This window comes from Atractosteus spatula, chromosome 5 (assembly GCF_055471065.1).
Source record: "Atractosteus spatula isolate fAtrSpa1 chromosome 5, fAtrSpa1.hap1, whole genome shotgun sequence".
In the NCBI taxonomy this organism is placed as follows: domain Eukaryota; kingdom Metazoa; phylum Chordata; class Actinopteri; order Semionotiformes; family Lepisosteidae; genus Atractosteus; species Atractosteus spatula.
The window spans coordinates 56,755,791-56,775,456 of record NC_142710.1 but is presented as its reverse complement, the minus strand read 5'-3'; the positions used below and the strand labels follow the sequence as shown (position 1 = coordinate 56,775,456).

Genomic DNA, 19,666 nt, shown 5'->3' with positions numbered 1-19,666 from the left:
AGACTCTTATTATCACAGTACTAAAATATCCCCATAGTGGTCAGGGTTAGTCTGTGCTGTACTGTGTTTAATTCTGCTTATTTGCTTAATTTAGGCCTATAAGCTGTGATAAACATTGATCGCTATACACCTCCCCAAGGACTCGGAGCTTGAAAATTTCTCATTTAATTACCCACTACTGTCTCTCATCTCTGATGTCAGTCGAAACAGTTTGAGTAGTGACAAAGTGGCATGCAATCAGGGTCCATTAACACTGAAAAACAGCAGGCTCTTTGCTAAAAATACATTACTGTACACATTATCCCATTGCTGAGTAATGTAGCTGTTAAGTGCTCTGGGCAGGAGGGCAATGGAACACTGCTGCTTAACTCAGGAGAAGGTAAAAACTTCCTTTCAATTCTGTAATCTTTAAATCTGCTGAACCTCAAATTAGGTATGCAGGCTGTTGACAAAGCTACGCTATTGAAAATGTTCCATAGGAAATATCACATGGAAGTTTAAATCTTTAAGACTTACAAAAAACAAGAGACGTTTGATTTCCCCAACCATCTTTCCTCCTGTCCTGGATATACAACCTGCCTTTTGCCTCTTTGTAGCAGATAAAGCCTCATCAGGCAAGAAAATTTTAACATCTCTCTAGTCTGGGGGTGCTCATATTCTAGGTAAACCCATTTTGGGGTGTTCAGTTTTGTGAAAAACCTTTTTCTGATAGTTCTGTCACAAGAGCTCCCGTTTGACAGGAGTATTGAAAAGATGCATTTACCTTTTAACAGATACAAGCTACAGTAGGTAGTCCGTACTCAAGCCTGGAGGTACACCCCATAAGAGCCTGTTTTAGTTTTGTAGTGTAAGAGAACTGAGACAACTGAATGAGATACAGTACAGAAGCAGTGTCCATACTAGGATCCCGCAATATACCAGTTAAGAATCCAGAGCTTTAACCAAAGCTCTGTACTGCCCCCCCATTAAGAAAACTAAATATGTTGAGTGTAATAACCAATGAATTCATTCAATTAATCATTAGAATTATTCACAAAAAAAGTAATTGCACTTTCATAGCACGTCATCTCAAAGAACTGATGAAGAAGTGCTTCACGTAAGATAGCCAGGCTGTTATCGAGAGAGGAAGATCAGCTTCAGACATCTCAGTGAGCCATCATCTTTCCTTGGCACAGCAGTTCCCTCCAGCAAGTGAGGAGATCAATGGAAAAACTAATTAGAACTCTTTATTGTTCTTGTTTCTTTCAGAGTCAACTGGCCTTTTAACGCCTTGCAAGCTGACTGCATCGTGTTAAGAGCTCAATGGGGAGACACGCGTTGTTAGGAGTCTAAGAGGAAGGCAGAGGTTCCGAGACACCCACTGCTCACCCTGGTCATCTTTAACAGATGACATTGATCATGCAGTTGTGAAAGTTGGAGAGATCTCAATTTTGTTGAACATGTCATCACTTTATTTCCGATTTGGCCCTTTTGCAATTCGTTAATTTCACAAGTCAATTGCCACATCTTATTGGAGCCTTCTTGGAGTGTAAAACTAAATCATTTTAATCATTTACACACACTTTCGAGAGATATTTCAGCTTTAACCAGGAAATGAGGGCTTCTGCATGAGCAGAGATTGTGGTTATAAAAGCAGGTGAACTGATCAGAAAGAAAAACCACAAACAAAATAACCCAACTCATTATCAGCATTAGGTTCCACAGAAGCTGTTTTGCAGGAAATCCTATTCCCATATATGGAGTAACCAATCTGAATTGTTATTGAAAAGCCCAGAGATCTTGGTGAGTCACACTCTCTGGAGAATGTTCCAGTGTTTTTGCGTGGTAGCTGTTTCTTTTCTTGCCCACATATTAGCACAGAACCCCTTTATCACAGGGAAAATACATTAATCTCACTTCAAAAGGACCAATTCAACATTTGCAGAAGGAAAGAATAAGGTTGTGTATCAAACACTCAACTGTATCAGGCTCAGTCGATACCCAGAAACATTCAAAAGCTGTGTTAGATAACTATAAAAAATGGCCTGATATCATTTTTAAAAGAAGAATAACAACAACAACAGGTCATTGAGAGAAAACGCTTCACAGCTATGAAGTACTCATACACCCACTGCTGCCCTGATACTATACTACTATAGTTAAAGAAATGGGAAACATTTTTTTTTTAAATTAATATAGACCTCCACAAACCACCTGCCACTGCTTCATTTTCAGAGGATACATTTGAGGACACAATTTTGCTCAAACTGCTTATTAAAATCAGTTCTATGGCTCATGGTTGCAGGTCGGTGCAATTGCAGTTTACAACAACCGAGTGACAGTTCAGTCAGCCACAGCTAAAGACTTATTTTTAATTCGGTTTAAAACTGAACCAGGTTTCTCAGAGTGTTCTGACAGCGGGCCTTCTTCTCAGAGCACCCTGGCAGAGACAGAAACCTCTTTCGAGTGTTTGTAACAGTCTAGTGTTTGACAACAGCAACAACAAAAGTAGGAAAGGTCACCAGTACCTATGACACACCACTTGCACATAAGGATTACACATATTATATGTAAACCTTTTGACAGATTTTTATGGTTTCCTTGGTTTTAACAGTTGTTTTACCACCCAGTAGCCTGATCTTTTCATCTGAAGCGAAGCAAGGCAGGATCTAACCAGTATTGAGAAGTCAGACCTCCAAAGAAAACCAGACTGCCTGTGGTAAGTGGTGTTAGTGGACCAGTAAGCGTCTTCTCCCTGATTCATAATTTCCAGACCAGGGCCCCACTATATCGACATCTGGGAACACTGCATTTGGATGGGAGAGATCCTGTCTAAATTGTGCAATGCAATAAATGTAAAGCACCTTGGGATCTTTTGAGCTGAGAGTGCTTTACATTTATGGTAAAGTGCTATAGAAATGCAATAATAGTGATAATTGTCATTATTAGTTATTCTTTATCATTAAAAATGTGAAAGATTGAGATGTGAAAAGTTTCCCCCCCCCCCCACTTTTCTACTTGATTTGCTGTGTTGTGTAATTTTGCCCTTATAAATACTCGGGGACTGACAATCGTACACTATTTCAAATATTAAAACCCCGAGTTACACAGAACTACTACAGAGACTGTGCTTATTTTATATGAATTCTTCAGACGATTCCACTTGATTATTTGTATATAACATTTCACAGACATTACAAATTGTACTAATCTTCTAATTCTCATTTTTAAATACTCGAAGTCACACCAAATTGAAAAACATTGCTAGAGTGACTTATCCCATTTTGTTTGGGGTTGTGTGGTTGTGTGGTCAGAAGTTAAGAAATTAAAATATTTGCCCTTATCTCATAGCTGACCTCACTCTAACACTACACAAAATCAAAATCATTTTCAAAAACTACAGCACAACACAGCACTGAATGGCAATGAACAGCGAATCAGCAAAGAAAAAAAAGGAGAAATGAGAGCAAATCCAAGTCATAGATATGCATCAAGCAAATAATTAGATATTACCAGAAGATAAATTACAACAGCTGCATTACTCATTGCCTGAGAACACGTTGTAGGACATGAGGTCTTTCTCAAGACGTACTTTGGGTTTTTTTTTTGTACTCAACATAGAAAAAGGGTATGCTCGTATTTTACAGGAAATGTACAAAAAGGAGAAAATTCTTGTGAATTTGGAAAAGGAGCTCTTAAACCACAGCACTGCCTCAGCTCTCACTTGAATCCAGATGCCACCCACAGGCTGCAATGTGTAACAGCAGCACATAGATTCAGAAATATAAATTAATACGACCATAGCACCAATAATAAATCCTAGCCTGCAGCATTATTTACCCACAAGAAATTAGAACATGGTACTTGCATCAGAAAGCATTTATGTGTGCATGTGGTGCAAGGCTAGTCTGTTTGGAACAGGTAAACACCTTCCTTCCATTTTCTAACTGCTTCATCCAATACATACACCCCGGACAGGACACCAGCTCACCGTATTGCAAACACAGATGCTCTTCAACTGTATTTTACATTCAAAGCCTTGTTATTATCATTGCACACACTGTGCCGCAACCTAGTGCATCCATGACATCTGGATTAGCCCCCATGACCCTGTGCCTTCAGCATTGTGGTGGGTATCAGAGCGACCTCGTATTTCCACTAAACAAAGGAGGAGAAACCTCAGCTTGTTATTTATTGCTAGAAGTCAGTGGGGTTGTGTAACTCCATCTCATGCCTGCTGGCCTAGCTAGGCTCTGTGCGGCTGCAGATCAGAACCAGCTGGTCACAGTGTTCTCTTGTTTTCCCGAGGAGAGACTGGGAGCAAGCCAGAGCCTCCTTTAGAACTAAAGGACAGGACTCTAAAAATACCGGCACAACAAACACTTCACCGCACTGCGCCACTCTTCTTCAAACTTTTCCCTCATATCAAAAACACATTTTTTCAGACTGCAGCTGGTTCCCAGATTTAGCATCGTTTTAGAGAGACGATCCCTCCCACAAAACTGTCCAAAGTCGATCTTCCACCTATAATACGCAAGTCAGCTACAGAACGAACTTGTTTTGTGCTCAGGTGAGAAGGGTGAATCCAAACAAGCTACAGACGGGGTTCTTTATCTAGAGTAGGCTGGGAAAGAAAAGGCAGGGCTTGGAAGGTAACAGATTGGTATGATTGTGGTGTGGTGTATGAAAGGATTCACTGTGCTACTGATGCCAGCAGTAGGGCTTTCAGATATTGTACTCCTTAGAGAACCCAGTTGCTCTGGGTTTCTCTCTCTGCCCTAAAACATTGCTGGAGCATGTTTCCTTACTCTGTTTTTACACTGTTTTCATTTCTGAACTCTCAAAATGCTTAACAGTACTTTGCTTGTTTTAATTAATGTTTTAATGATTTAACAATTATAGCACCCGTTTTATTAAAGAGATGCTTCTTCTGTCACGCACGCAGAAAAAACTAAAACAAAATTCAGATTGGCACTACCCACGCACCTAGCAGATGACCACGATTAATCTAGGTTTCACCTTGAAGATTATAAGACCTTTAGAGGTTTAAAGGAGAAAAAAGCTGGCAACACAACAATTGATTAGAAAGAAAGTAAATTGGCAAAATACAAATGTTTCTAAGGATTCATTTCTTCAAATCGGGATGTATAATTTTAAACATACAGCGGATATCATTAAAGAGGTTTCATAATAGTCCATGCCTAGTAAGCTATAATATAATATAGGTATGCTGGACAATATGCAGACTGTAGAAGGTACCTTTGTACTCTTATCAGATAATCCAACATGCTAGATTTTGTATGCTAGCTAAGTAACTTGATTTATTTAAAAGTCTTTAATGTGGTTTTGGAATTTTCAAAGTACAGAAGTAAAAAGCAGTTCCTTTCATAAGGAAACATAGCTGGGGGCAAGGTTAATCTACAAAGAGCTTTAAAAAAAAGTAAGCAGAGTTTTTCTTGTCCTGAATTAAGTGTCAACAAAGCAGAAATGAGACGGTGATCTACAATTTCATCAATAAAGGCTGTGGGCTCATTTCCAATTGACTGTTTGAGTAACTAGTCTGCTTGATGAATACATTTCCTACTTATTATTAATCACAAGACTAAATTTATACGGTTGTTGAAATGATCATAAGTCCCTTTTCTGCAAACAAGACGTACAGTCATGGAACTTCAAAGGTCAAGGGGCAATTTAACGCCAAAGGCAAACCATTAGACGACATCTACTGATGTAAAACCTCAAAAGTCAGCAAGTCAGAAATGAAACACAAACCGGAAGAGCACAATGAAGAAACCTCACTATTATGAACTCAACCTATTTTCCACAGGCACAGTCATACTCAGCTGGGAAACAGTGGGTGGGGCCGCGCTCTCACAGGGGAATGGCGAGAAACACAGAGAGCTTGGGGGCCTGGCCTCACATCCGGACTTTATATAACACCACTTACGGCAGGAAGCTCTGGCCACCCTCCCCTCCTCACCTGTTTCCTCCATTGCTGTTTGGTTGCCATTTAAATCAAACACACGTCGCCATGGATACCGCAGCTCTTGACTCTGTCCAAGAGCAGACCGATTGAACAGCTCTGCTGCCACAGGGACAAGTTCATGACAACAGATGGTGAGGTAACAGTGTATGATTGTGTGAGAATGAATACCAGCTTTAGAGCTGGCAATGGACAACTTGGACATCATTTTTATTGGGAAATCCCAACATTATACTAGGTCCATTACTGGTGTGGTTTATCCAAGTTCCCTCAGTGATTAAAGAGAAACATGAGGTTAAATTATTAAAAGAGAAACATTATCATCATCTCTTACCAAAGAAAATCATAAGACTATTATTATGACTGACTTTTCTCTGGGTAAGATAATTACTGACAAGCTCTGCCACTTCAAAAAGTCTGCAGCTAATTATGACCACTTTGTTTTATGAGAGTGTTATTTCTTTTCTGTATAGAAGCAGGATCTTACAAGGCAAACACTGATACTTACTGAGATTATGCCACACTTCCAAAATCAGGCAAATCTTAAATGACAAACGGACCATAGTTAATACACAGAAATGTGTCATTTATCACACATATCTGTGCTAGAACTGCCGTTCTTATCAGTTTTTATCAATGATCTAGATTCTCCAGAAAACTTGTCAGATTTGCAGATGACTAGACAAGAAGCAAATACAGTAGCAGCAGAAAAAGGAATTTCAAAAATCTTAAAGTCACGTTAGGTCTCTGCACATGCCCAGCAGATTATATAGGCAGGCGCAGAGAATTACACACAGACAGTAATCCTTGTATATATTGAAAAATAATGGATGACATTTTGCTTACTTGTTATTTATTGTGCAAATGTCCTGTTGGATAAGGACATCTGCACAAAAAAATAAAATGTGAGGTATAAAGATAAGACAGGAGACAATAGGATTAAAATCTTAAAATAGGTAAGTACAGACTTAAAATGAAGATAAGTTAAATGTTGTATTGATATTAAATAATTTTGAACATTGTGCAAAATTTTGGTTGCAAACTTTAGATGATATTGCTACTCCGGAACTGGTCCTAAGAAAAGTAACCAGGTATATCCATTTATCTTTTATTATTTAAATAACTGCTTTAGTCATGAACACATAAGACTTCGAGAAGACACAAAGAACTGACAAAGTCAATGCTACGTATTTGTCAGAGTAAACAGAGAAGCAAGAAACCAGAGTATATGAGTGGAAACTAAGAAATGAATTTAAAACTTACCCTGGAAGGACTTTCTTTACACGGAGGGTTGTGGGAGTGTGAAACAAACTATACAGACATGATTCTGAAGCCAAAACCCTAAGAACTTTGGCTCAATTCACGATTAAACGATGAACATACTGTACAGGACAGGGTACAGTGAACATAAAATTATAGGAAAACACTGGCAGTTTCCTACCACAAAGACTGCTGCACTTTAAATACAACACATCCAAAAATATATAACCCCTAGTGCCTAAGAACTGTAGCAGTTGCATGTCCAAGCCAGGACATTGGGCACAATGAAATTGTCAGGGCTTGCTGAGCTGTATGAGTGCTGATATGTAAGGGATGATGCGGAGAGCATGGACTTTGATGGTGGAAGTCCTGGATCCCAGATTCTGTTGAAGTGGACCCCCTCCTTCATGGCTGCCCCTGCACAGGCTGATGGGAGGGGATGTGGAGTCCTGCTGGGGTGACCGTTGTCACTGTCTGTTTGAGCACCTGTTACACATCAGATTTCCCTATTTCCCTCTTCTGTCAGGGCTTAAGGGGGCAACTCCACTCCTAGTGGCCTTTAAACTTCCTGACAATGAACTTTTATTACAGAACATACGGTCCAGATTATTCAACAAGTTGGAACGAAAACAAAAAATATTGTCTTAAAAGCAGATGTCTTAGTGCTTAGTGTCTTAGTTAAGTGCTTAACTCTTTTTTCCTAAAGACACGCATTCTGTACATTTTGCAGGTCTCTAATAGCCTCGCTCTAATCTTCTCTGTCCACACTTCACTGTACTCTCTCTCTCTTAAAACTCCAGCTAAATCCCTGCTTCACTAACACCAGGCTTATGGTGTTACAGAGTAGCAGATTCAGTCCAAACTCTAAAAGTAGTTAATACATAAAACAACACTGAAAGAGTCCAGAACTCTAAAAAATTATACAAATTTCCTTGATTACTATTACTCACGACAATTATGTTTCGTGCAAAATAGCCTCCAACTCATGGCAAAGAGTTGGCAAAGAGCGCCCCCTGGCGGTAGCTGCTGTCTTTCTCATTTTCAAACCCACCAAATTAATTTTGCATTCAATTCAAGCTTTATTACGGAAATGTATTTTACACTGCAATGCTACGATATAACAAAGACAAACATTTCCAACAAAGAAGGCAGTTTTTTAACCTTAATTAAAACCTTGATATTCAAATACACTTTCCATGCTGTGAGGAGCGAAGGCATTATAAATTGACCCTGAATGATTTTCTAAATTAAATCAGATTAAAAACAAAACCTTTAAAACAGGACTTGTTTTTTTGCCTCTTATCTGTTCACCCTGTGATGCGTGTTGTTGTTCCTCTTTGCACTGTCTAGACCGCTGTTTGCCATACTTACAAAACATTCCAGAATCAAACACAAGTTTGGAGGAACAGCAAGTAGCACAGCCCCTGAAATGAATCACTGTGCAGTCAAGCCTGTGCAAAAATGAAGTATATCCAACTGAATCGGGATAAGTGTCAACGTAGTCATTCTGAAATGTGAGCTACACGGATTCCCACTAAAGCCCTTTGTCATCAGCAGCCCCTGTCCACTTCAGCATCAGCAAAGAGTCCATTTCAAAGAATCCAGTCTCATGTTTCAGGCAGAAAAAGCCACAGAGAGTCCTGGATTATGGTAAAAGCCTATTCAGTTAGATGTCTGTGACCTCTTTTGCATTGGCTCCAGGGGTTAATGTACATTGATATAACAAAGAGCAATGATCACTGATGCTGGACATGGCTGGTTGTGTTATTTCCACTGTGAGGTTAATTCACACCACCCATATACTATACAGTTGCAAGAGTCTGTGAACCCTTTGGAATTACCTGGATTTCTGCATTAATTACTCATAAACATGTGGTCTGATCTTCAACTAAGTCACACACAAACAATTAGTAACACAAAAAACTAAGTAATAACACACAAACAATTGTACGTCTTCTTGTCAGTACTGAACACATAGTTTAAACAAAGGGTTCACAGCCTTTTTCTTGCAACTGTATACAGTGTTTGTGATAAACTTTTCTTTGATGCACTAGTCCCATCATCTTCAAACATTGTCATTACTGTGTCACATCCAGAAGAAAACTACATATTCCCCACAGGCCTTGAAACTGGATTGCATCTGTAATGTATGATGGAAGATGAAGAACAGAGTGTTAGTTAAGCCTCACAGAGTGTCCTGTGTGTCTATTCTATTTATCAGGCATTTACTCTGTATTTTTCATTTTGCAGTAAAATATATGGCAGGTGTAAAAAATCTTCTTCGATCTGACAGTTCTTTGACTTTTTTGAGTTGCACACCTATGGGCTTGTTTTTCTAACAAGTTTTTTTTCAAGCTTCAATAACAGAATCGGGAAGAGGCAGGAGTAGTACAAGATTAAGAAAGGGGCAGTGGGGGGGGGGTCACAGGCCTGTCGGTTTTTAGACAGCAGGGTTCTTTCCTGTCTTTTCACCCCCAGCACCTGCTCCTCTCACCAGCTGCAGCACAGCGCACAGTGTGTAGCAGTGAGGCCAGAGTCTGGGCAGCGCTTTCAGAGCAAGCAAAACTTTCAGCCACAATATAGTGTATCAGTCAGACGTCACACAACCTACACCAATTGTGACAAAATAGGAAAAAAGTATCTTAGTTTTTTCATGAAGGGAGTCTGGAATTCTGGTCTTGGAAAACAGTGCAACCAATTCAACGTTCACGGCTGGTCAACAGGCTACTACTCTATCCTTAATGGCTACATTTTCATCATGACTAAATCAGGTTACAACTGTGGAGTGACACAGACTGCTGCAGTGCGATGATTCACAGTGAGAACTCAGCTGTGCACTGAGCAGACCTTCAGAGATCATTAATGAGGGAAACTTAAATACGGCACAGGAAGGAGGAGTTAAAGTTTGAGACAAAGAACCAGAAAACTAAGCTACTGTAAATGTGACTGCTGTGGACAAACAATATAATTAACCAAACTATTTTACTATAATTATGGTGAGATTTGTGTGCTATTTTGTTAGTCTTAGTCTAAAAACTGAGTAAAAATGTAAATGAATACATTTGTTGTATATCAGTCCTATGTACATTGTAAAAATCTGTTTTCAAATTTAAATTCATATCTCCATAGTTTGTACTTACGTCCTCTTGTAGTCTTCTCTACTTAAGACTAAAGAGATTCAGTTCTTTTAACCTGTCAAAGTAGAAAATTCCTTTAGTGCTCCTGTTGTATTTACACTTCCCGCCTATCAGAGAACTATAATGGGCTTGTGAGGCACTGCCTAACTGTGAGTCAGCCAAGACCCTAGAGACCCACTCACACTTTCCAATAACACAAAGGTTCCATTTTAGAAGGAAAAAAGCCATAAAAATGAAAATTCAAAACAGACTAGGGCTGACGGAAATCATTTCTGACATTTTGTCAAAGCAGCTAGCAAAGAGGAAGGAAAAAACTTCTGGAGAATAAACCAGTCATCTTATTCAAGATGTTTCTTCAAAAACCTCAGTACCTCCCAGTCCACATGGAACAACCTGCTAACTAATTTGTCCTGTGCATCCAGCATGATGTCTGGGCTCACTCCTGCAATCAGTGGATGATTGATGGGCAGGAAGCATGCAGAATAGCTCCCTTTAGCCACCCAGCCATCCCAGCAATGAAGTAGGACAAATTTCCGTTGCTAGATCATCATTCCAATGCAGATTTTCTAAACAGTCAGGTTTTAAACAGATCTTTATCGCTAAGTTACACTAACAATAACCGATCCCACTGGCTACATTACATTACAGATTGACAGAGTGAACTTTAATACTGTCAGAGTGTGTTGGCATTACTAATTACATAGAAGCAGATTTGCTTCCATGGACTATAAATACTACACTTAATGAAGTAATTAATTTTATCTTAATTTTTTAAATAATTTTTTTATTTTATTTTTTTTATTAAAATTAATTTTATTAATTTTATCTCACATTTCTTGCTGTTAGCAAAACTGGGTGACAATTTAGCAAAATAAAACTAACACTGATGGCCATTCAACAGAGTTTACAAATGCAAATAGCTAGCAACACTGATTAAGTAAAAAGTGCACCTTATACATTATTCTGTAGGTCCTGGTTTCTTCAAGAGTAAATTCTTAAGTATTGGTGAAACAGTTATGCGCAGTGCCATGCTCTGCGATTCAGAATGAGGCAACTAAACTTCCGGTGATGTGATGTGGCCTTATCATATTGTAAAGAAGCAGGCTTGAGAATACACCTCTATTAATCAAATTAAGTCTGCTGCACAACCTGTGCTTATTCGCTAGTCCATCACATTACATTAGTCACTACAGTGACTACTGAGCAGGAAGGGCTGCATCACATCACAATTCGTGAATGCGACGTTTACCACAACACAGTGATTTACAGTACTATTATAAAGTTCAAGATTTTTTTTTACTTAATTCAAAATGGGTCAATTTTTTCTATAATGTCAATTAATTTATTTTGTTACTGAGATTTAGTAACAGGGACTGCAGTTCCCCTTTAAGCAGAGAGGATGCTTCACATAATTCAAGGGAGATGCATATACTGAATATAAAAGATTCTAATGGGATTTCACTTAAAATTTTGGAAGCCCTTAAAAGACTTTAGGCGTGGAAAACAAACGGGAAAATGGGAGAACCAAAAATTTAACAGTGTTCTTAGATGGCAGCACAACATAATATGTAAACTCCAAAGCAGCAGGAACAGGCATAACGGCAAAAGTCTGCCCTAGCAATTCCTGGATAAATCTCAGTAGTGTTCACCAGTCATCCTCTCTACAGCACGTGAAAGAACTAGTGCACAAAAGGATTCAATCTCCTTAAGACACTCTTCATGACCTACAGTATGCAAGCACACACATATGTCCCTAAAATAATTCACAATGCGTGTGTTTTTCACAAAATACCATGGGACAATCCAGTGGATTCCTGTTCATGGCTTCATAGGAGTCTGAAGCAGTGTCAGGGGCCTGTGGGATCCCCCTGTCTTTCTGTTCCTCAAACTACTCCTGCTTGTGACCTTCTGAGGCCTCACCAACTCCCATCGCCACACCAGGGAGAACAGAAGTGCCCGTGCAGGTCTAGCTGCTGAGGAGAAATCTCAATCCCCCAGCGCTGAGGGTGTGTGACAGCAGAAGAATATTCTTTACTGTATTCAGTGGATTTCAGACTTTCACTTGACCTGGTCAATGTGAACACTACGGCAGCCAGCCGACCGCCACCAATACTCCCTGCCTCCTACACACACCCTGTGTACGTTACCATAGCATCTCAGCTCACAGTGGTGCAGAATACAGGTGATTAAAAAACTTCACGCTGTGACAAAATGAACCAAAAGGAAAGACAGGACCTGGAGAGACATGATGATGCACATAACCCAAGGGAGTTAATCTACCAAAGCAGGAAACAGAGCATCCAGCTGGGTGCTTAAAATTGCCTTAAAAGAGTTTCTAAAGAAAACATGAAGTGCCCGTCTCTTTTAAAAATTATCCGCACTGGAAGTGGGGGGACAGTCTTCCTGATATGTTGCCGAGGTATCTCCCTCAGCTGGCGGAGATGAGATTTCCACAAATTACTAGGAATTAAAGATGACCTTTTACCTAACCCGCTCACCAGTATCCAGGCTTTTGACAAATGGCAGGTAGTATATCCTGTTAAACAACAGGCTCTGGTTACACGTTAACTGCAGGGCGGCATTAAAAAGGGGGGCCAGGCAGTTCTTCCTTTGCTTTGGTGTCCCGAAGTGTCAACATTGCTTCACAAACCACATGTTCATCTGCTTAAGACACTGAGGTGTCTTACAGAAAAAGATCACATTCTTCCTTTGTTTTCCTAGAATACAACTGTACAATGCCTTCAGTCCCTTGAAGGTACGAGCAAAGAAAAACAATTGCCAGTTCTTTAACTAGGGAGGTATTAGGAGATAAATGGAAAACAGGTTCCGAAAGACATCAGAAGCTCTTCATATTTATACATTTTAAAAATTGAAGAGTGGTGGTTGGGTTACAGGAAAACTATAAATTTCAGTAAATTTCAAAACAAGCTGTTCCCCACTTTATAGTCCTATTAGCCATGACAGGTCAAAGGCCAGCATGTAATGAAGAACAGTGAGCTCTTAACTGTGTTGCTGTCCAGTCTCTCTGTTTCTACTGTTTGTCCAGGAACCAGTGGAATGAGTCACTGGGTCTTTGTAGCTGTACAACTTCCTCAAAGGAGAAAGCCATTTACCCACCTAAATCCTTTCCAGGTAAAGTCACCAGTTCTAAAGTCAGGGAAACAATGCATGCAAACCTGACACAGGACAACCTGATCACAGACAACTTAAGATATTTTAAAAATCACCATTTGCCCAGCTTAAAAACCTGCATAAATAAATTAAACCAAATTATGATTCACAACACCTCTATTCTTATTGTAAGTTGGCTCAATTATCATGAAGGTCTAGTTGACATATTTTTCGTTCTTGCTATGACCGTACATTTTGAAGAGTGTGTATCACTACGATTGTGTTGTAACCCAGCTTTTTCATTGTTCACACAAAAAAAGTCAGCAGACAAACGATGACTTTCTTATTCATCACAGTGGAGGCTGCCTCACACTGCATAGGTACATCAATCATGTCTCTTCACTGATCTTGATCTAATCTCTCTGTCTGTGTTCTCAAAGACGGTTTTCCGAACTCATACATCAGAAAGACTACAGAAACCAAAATTATCCTGCAGCTAGGATCACACTGTCCCCCTTCTCTTAACGACAGACTACTTTTCTTCTAAATTTTCTCTATTCATTGGAGGTTTCATTTCACACCTCTCTACACCTATTCTGACTTCACACCTCTTGATTGGCCTCTCTTTCTTCTGTCCCCTGCTCCCACCTCTCGCTCCTCCTCTCTCCCAGCCTTTGTTCTCCATTGCTACATTACCTTTGCTTACTGCCTTGTCTTTATCACACCTGAAGAAGGCTCCACGGCCGAAACGTTGTTTTCTTTCTTCTTTTTTTCAGCATGGAATAAACCTATTACTTGTTCCTTTGCAGCCTACGCATGCTGACGCAGCTACCCACCTGAACTACACGTCTCTTGATGTCCAATATATTGTTGCTGTTATGAAGCAAAATGAAAGCTACTTTTTTTCACAGCAAATCATTGTCGAAAAGGGGACCTTCCAGGTTTCAGTGCTGACCAAGAACTGTTTCACTTCCCATGACTGAGGGGTGAAACTATAGAACTCAGCCACCACAGCACATGGGTTTACTTATTCTATGGCTTGTCTTAGTAGTAGTAGGTCACTGCTTCTGTCAGTGACAGGTACAAATCAGTTTTGCCTTTATTAAGGACAAAAATGCTTCTCGATAACACATTTTCTGAACAGTGCCAAAGCACAGCTGCGGTTGGATTGATAAGATTAGCTTGTGAACACATCAGTCAGGTACTAAAGAAGCTGGGGTAGAACATTTTCTCCTCAGGCCTCTGGAAAAAATGCTTCAGTACGTCATTAGGATAGATGTTCAATGTTTGGGCAGGCTAAAACCTAGAGTATGCTGCAGGGTTCTGTTTGTTTCAGCTGGTGTGTTAATTTGCTTTTGTGTCAGAGTGGGATGAAGGGATGTGAAATAAGCAAAATGTGTATCGGTGCCCTGGCAGTAGCCTACCCATATATAGTTGAGCTGTTGTGTCACCCTGTAATACTTCTGTCCACCTAGTATAAATATCAGCCTTCAGCAGTAGCACGAGCAACAGGCCCTGCAAGGCAAAACTATCAGCAGTTTGTCCCCGCTTCAATTTGTGTTCCGCATACAGTATTTCATTATGTAATCCTTCATTCTCCTTTCAAATTCAAGTTCAGCATATTTTTTAAGTGAGACAGACCACAATGGGAGATACCTCCACAGTGTAAGATCCCACAGGTACCCAATGTGACATGCAACACACAGTAAAAAATGAAATAGCTTGCCAGTGCTTAAATATAGGTTTAGTTGTTAGTTTAAAAATCAGTAAATGAACTGCCTTGGGAAGACAACTGCTTTTATTGGCGACATTGTCAACTTTCCCTATGTATTGTGATCCTTAAAGTGCCTTTTAACTGGAGTTTCAGTCTGTAACACTGCTTTTTATGAGGCCCATGAATCAGGTTTGGTATTAAGGTGTGTCTACCAGCAACATACCATAACATTTCAAAGCGCAACAAGATCAAATAACTACAACCACATCAGTTTTCTAACTAAGCGAAGAGATCGATATGATGTTAATCTGTATTTGGATGCATGTAGGCCTTTAATTACACATTAAACCCAATAGCTTATCCAGAACTCAAAGAATGTTTCGTTCCTCCTTGAAAATTAAAATAATTCTGAAAGAAAGAGGGCTTAGAGGGGAACTGCAGTTCCAATTTCTCAGACCAGTTATCAGATCTTGGTAACAAAATAAATTACTGTACTTGATGTTATAGAAATTTTTTACAAATTATGAATTTAGCACAAAATTGTGAACTTTGTGAAAGCACTGTAAGTCCCCATGTTGGCGCAAACTCGCATTTGAGTTCCCATGAATTGAGACATGATGCGGCCCTTCCTGCTCACTAGTCACTGTAATGACTAATACAATGTGATAGACAAGTGAATAAGTACAGGTTGTGCAGTAGACATTTCACAGCAGAAACGTTCCAATGTCATTCGCATGCAGAGTTAACAACTAAGTAGTATTATTTGTTGGCAAAACCGTCTTGAAATCAAGAGCTATATTTCTATTGGATTAAAAGAGATATATTCACAAGCCCACTTCTTCACAATGTAATAGGGCTGCATCATGTCACTGGAAGTTTTGTTGCCTCGTTCTTAACCACAGAACATACCTGGAAATTCCATCTATTTTGTTATATAAATTGGAGGTTTTACAAGTTACTGGGTACATTTTACTTTTATTGTGGTTTGAAAAGCACTCATTGATGCCAATTCTGTCTAATCCTGAAATACAAAAATAGCATTGCAGTTCCCCTTCAACACTGTGTCATTTCTACAGTACATTGGAAACCCTCACAAGTCTCAATCTACCGAGCACAGTGGTTGGGAGTTGAGTAGGTTGGGTGTGAGCAACGTGCATAAAAAGCAATGTAACCTGGAATCAATGATAGCAGAGGATCTGCACAATCAGCAAGTCCAAGAGCAAATTTCAGTGACTGCTCAAATGGAACAAAAAAAAAAACATTCCCGTTAAAGAGTGAAGTTTCACACTTCGGCGAGAGGTGCAATGGTGCAAATTATACACACTCATAAAAAGTCTAAGTGAAGTATTTCCAACAATCTTTAAAATGGCCCCCTCTCTCCACCACATTATCACCTGCTTGGCTCTAAACCAAGCCAGGTTGACCATATACAGTATCCAAGCACTGCTAGGAGAGCACAGCAACCAAGTGTGGATCACACCACGGCAGAACGAATTTAGCACGTGCCCCTGAAAGACTTCGTCCTTCAAAAGAAAGAACTTCGTCAGCTGCTTTTGCAAAATAAGCAGAAAAGACGTTTACATACATTGGACATTAGAACAATGTATTTCTGACAAAGAGGAAAGGAATTAGCTCCACCGAGTATGAGTATACCTCTCTGGTCTTTGTTATACATTAGAAATGTCTTCCCAGTGATCAATGTCAAATAGAAACGACCTGAAACAGTACAGAAAAGTGTTCCAGATATTGTGTATTTGTCTGGGGTACCTGTCAACTGTTGTACCCCTAAACTCAACAGCTTGGCTACACTTGCCACTGGTGGAAGCAGACAGAAGAGGATCTAGCCAGTACTGGAGGGAGCACCTGTTCACACATCCAACTTGTGTACACCAGAGCTACATTTGGGTTAAGGTGAGCTATAAAAAGGGGATTCCAGATCAAACACAAATTAAAAGACAACTCATGCACAGGATTTAAAGAACAAATAGATAAGAATCCCACAGCAACATTTCTAAAAAAGAATTGGTAGGCAGTGACTATTTTGGACTCTCTCTCCTCTGTAGTCATATGATCCACCTTAAATGTTAGAGGAAAGACTTGACATGCATTTTTCTTTCAAGGAGATTTCAACAGCCACTGTTGCACACACAGCACTGCCCTGCCTATTGCCAGCTTGCCAAACACTCCCTATACCAGCAGCTGCTTGCTCCCTCGCTCAGCTTCCTGAGCTTTTGATTCGACAAGGCCAGCTCGGTTCGTACCCTGGAAATAACACAGCTCACCACAAAATAAAAAAAAACAATCCTTTGCAGAATGAGAAACGTGTCCTGTCCAGAGCCTAAATTCCACGCACTCCCATGTGAAGTTTGTTCATCTGCTGATGTGAGACAACAGTATAAACAGAGGAGAAGACACAAGAGCTACAGCGAAATATCAGCCAATGCGTCCTCCTGTCTGCAGAATTCAGTACAGGCACAATGGTGTCAGCAGTAAGCTGAGAGGAGAAGAATCAAACCAAGTATTTCTGCATGCTCTCTAGGCAATGCAGTAACTGAAGCTGCTACAAATTTTACTTTGTTTAAAACTTTACCTTTAGGGGAAAAAGGTTGTAAGTGACAGACAAGGATTTTAGTAAGTCATAACATACAAATGCAGTGCCCATCAGGCAGTGCCTTAGCTATCATTCAGGTTTGTGTTAAAAACAAAATCTGTTGCACGTTTGACGTGTACAAAGAATCTGCTTCCTGACATACGGTAAGGAGTCAGATTTGAGCTTTCTACTGTTGCAGGAACAGAGAACATACTGCCATGCGCACAATACTTTGCAACGACAAAAAGAGAAGCCAGGAGAAGATGAAGAATGGGGATTTTTCTCTCCTCGCACAGCTAGTTCTTTTCAATTACTTTTACAATGTTTGGAAATTTAATACAAACGGGCTTCCCCTCAGAAAAACCCAGCTGAATTCCCATAGGCTTCTCACAGTACCCGACGCAACTCTAAAAACGTTCTCAAACAGCAAAACACCGAACTCGGAAACAAATGTCATTCGAGATGATGGAGTTACGAATTCCTGTATACCATGTCATATGATCGTTCCACAGATCTTGGTTTGTCTCGGACAGCAGGCTCGTAATTGCACACTTTATAAGGTTGTGTGTAAAACACTACAGTATTAAAATACATTTAACACCATAATTTTTTTTACTATTTTATATCATTAAGTATTTCATAAAACAGTCACGCGAGTCTTAAGTTACTTACTGTTTACTATTTACTTTATGAAGATAACTCTGTTTCATTTAAACCAGTTTTGGGGGCTGCAACCTTCCTTCCTTACACCGAGGGAATAGACCCCTATAATTCTACTTTAGAGTTTTGCTTTAAAAAATAAAAAAAGGAAAATGAACGTACCTTGTAGTTTCATCGTTTTCATTCCCTGCCTGCATGTGACTGGACCTCTTCTTGTATATATCACCAAGCAAAGAATGGAACAAGCTCAGTCTCAGGGCTCACCAAATGAGCTAAGGCATCCAGTGTTTAAATCCTGTTTTTTACTGTATGGTAACGACAGTTGTAAAAGGCTCTGAAACGCTTCACTGCTTAACGTCGCCAATTTTAAGAGTTCTTGTTCCTTAGCATGAAATAAGAAAACGTACTGCCGAATCAGACATCGTTCTTTTGGATTTTAATAAGGAGAGTTTTTGTTTCACGCTTAGCTTCATTTCAATCTGAGACCCGTGTCGGCTCGGGAAAGCGCCGCCCATATACAGTGATTCTTGCTAGGAAAGGATCAATGTGATATCTGGCATATCATGTTACTCTTCAGCGCTGAGGAAGCGACGCAAACATTTCTCTGGTTAATTTCTATCGAATGGGACAGAGAGGGAGAGAGGGCAGCAGCAGTCCAAGAACGTCACGTCATCTTTGCAAAAACGAAGGACATGTTTTATTTTAAAATGTATTCATTTGGTGCAACTTCTTAAAACTTTTCAACTTTTGACTTGTGTAATAAAAACTTGTGCAATAACGAGATGGATATGGGTAAACATTCAAATCGTAGTAATAAACCAGCGGTAAGTGGTTACTAACCCGATAGCCTACTTGTAGTATTAACAAATCTGCCCAAGAGCTCAAACACGTCCCCACCCAGATTTATCCTGTTATTGAAGACTTACTGAAGATTTCAGACCGCGTGATGCACGAACTTGACGTAATTTGCTAGCTTAAAAATGCTTTAATGTCCAAAAATTAAAATTAATTAAATTAATGCCATATGACGGATTTAATTGGAGCTTGGCCATTTATTTTATATTTACCCACATTGTACTGCCAAAGTAGTTTGGACAAACCTAACCTATCACTATCACTAACCTAACCACTATCGTTCTACAAGCCATGATGTCTACTCATTGTAGTGCAGGTGTATTTCATTCTGTATATTGCCTATCAAAACTGAAGACAGTGCTTTAAACATCCGTACC

At 39.6% G+C, this 19,666-nt stretch overlaps 1 protein-coding gene across 1 annotated transcript in view; it reads right to left on the bottom strand.

Moving 5' to 3' along the window:
- The window catches only part of arhgef3 (Rho guanine nucleotide exchange factor 3), a 104,292-nt gene extending 85,577 nt beyond the window's left edge, over positions 1-18,715 (bottom strand). The window contains exon 1 of the mRNA XM_088915560.1: positions 18,597-18,715. Within this exon, the coding sequence (XP_088771686.1) occupies positions 18,597-18,631 (35 nt within the window). The 5' untranslated portion in view covers positions 18,632-18,715. The remainder of the gene's footprint in view (positions 1-18,596) is intronic.
- Between the last annotated feature and the right edge of the window lie 951 nt (positions 18,716-19,666).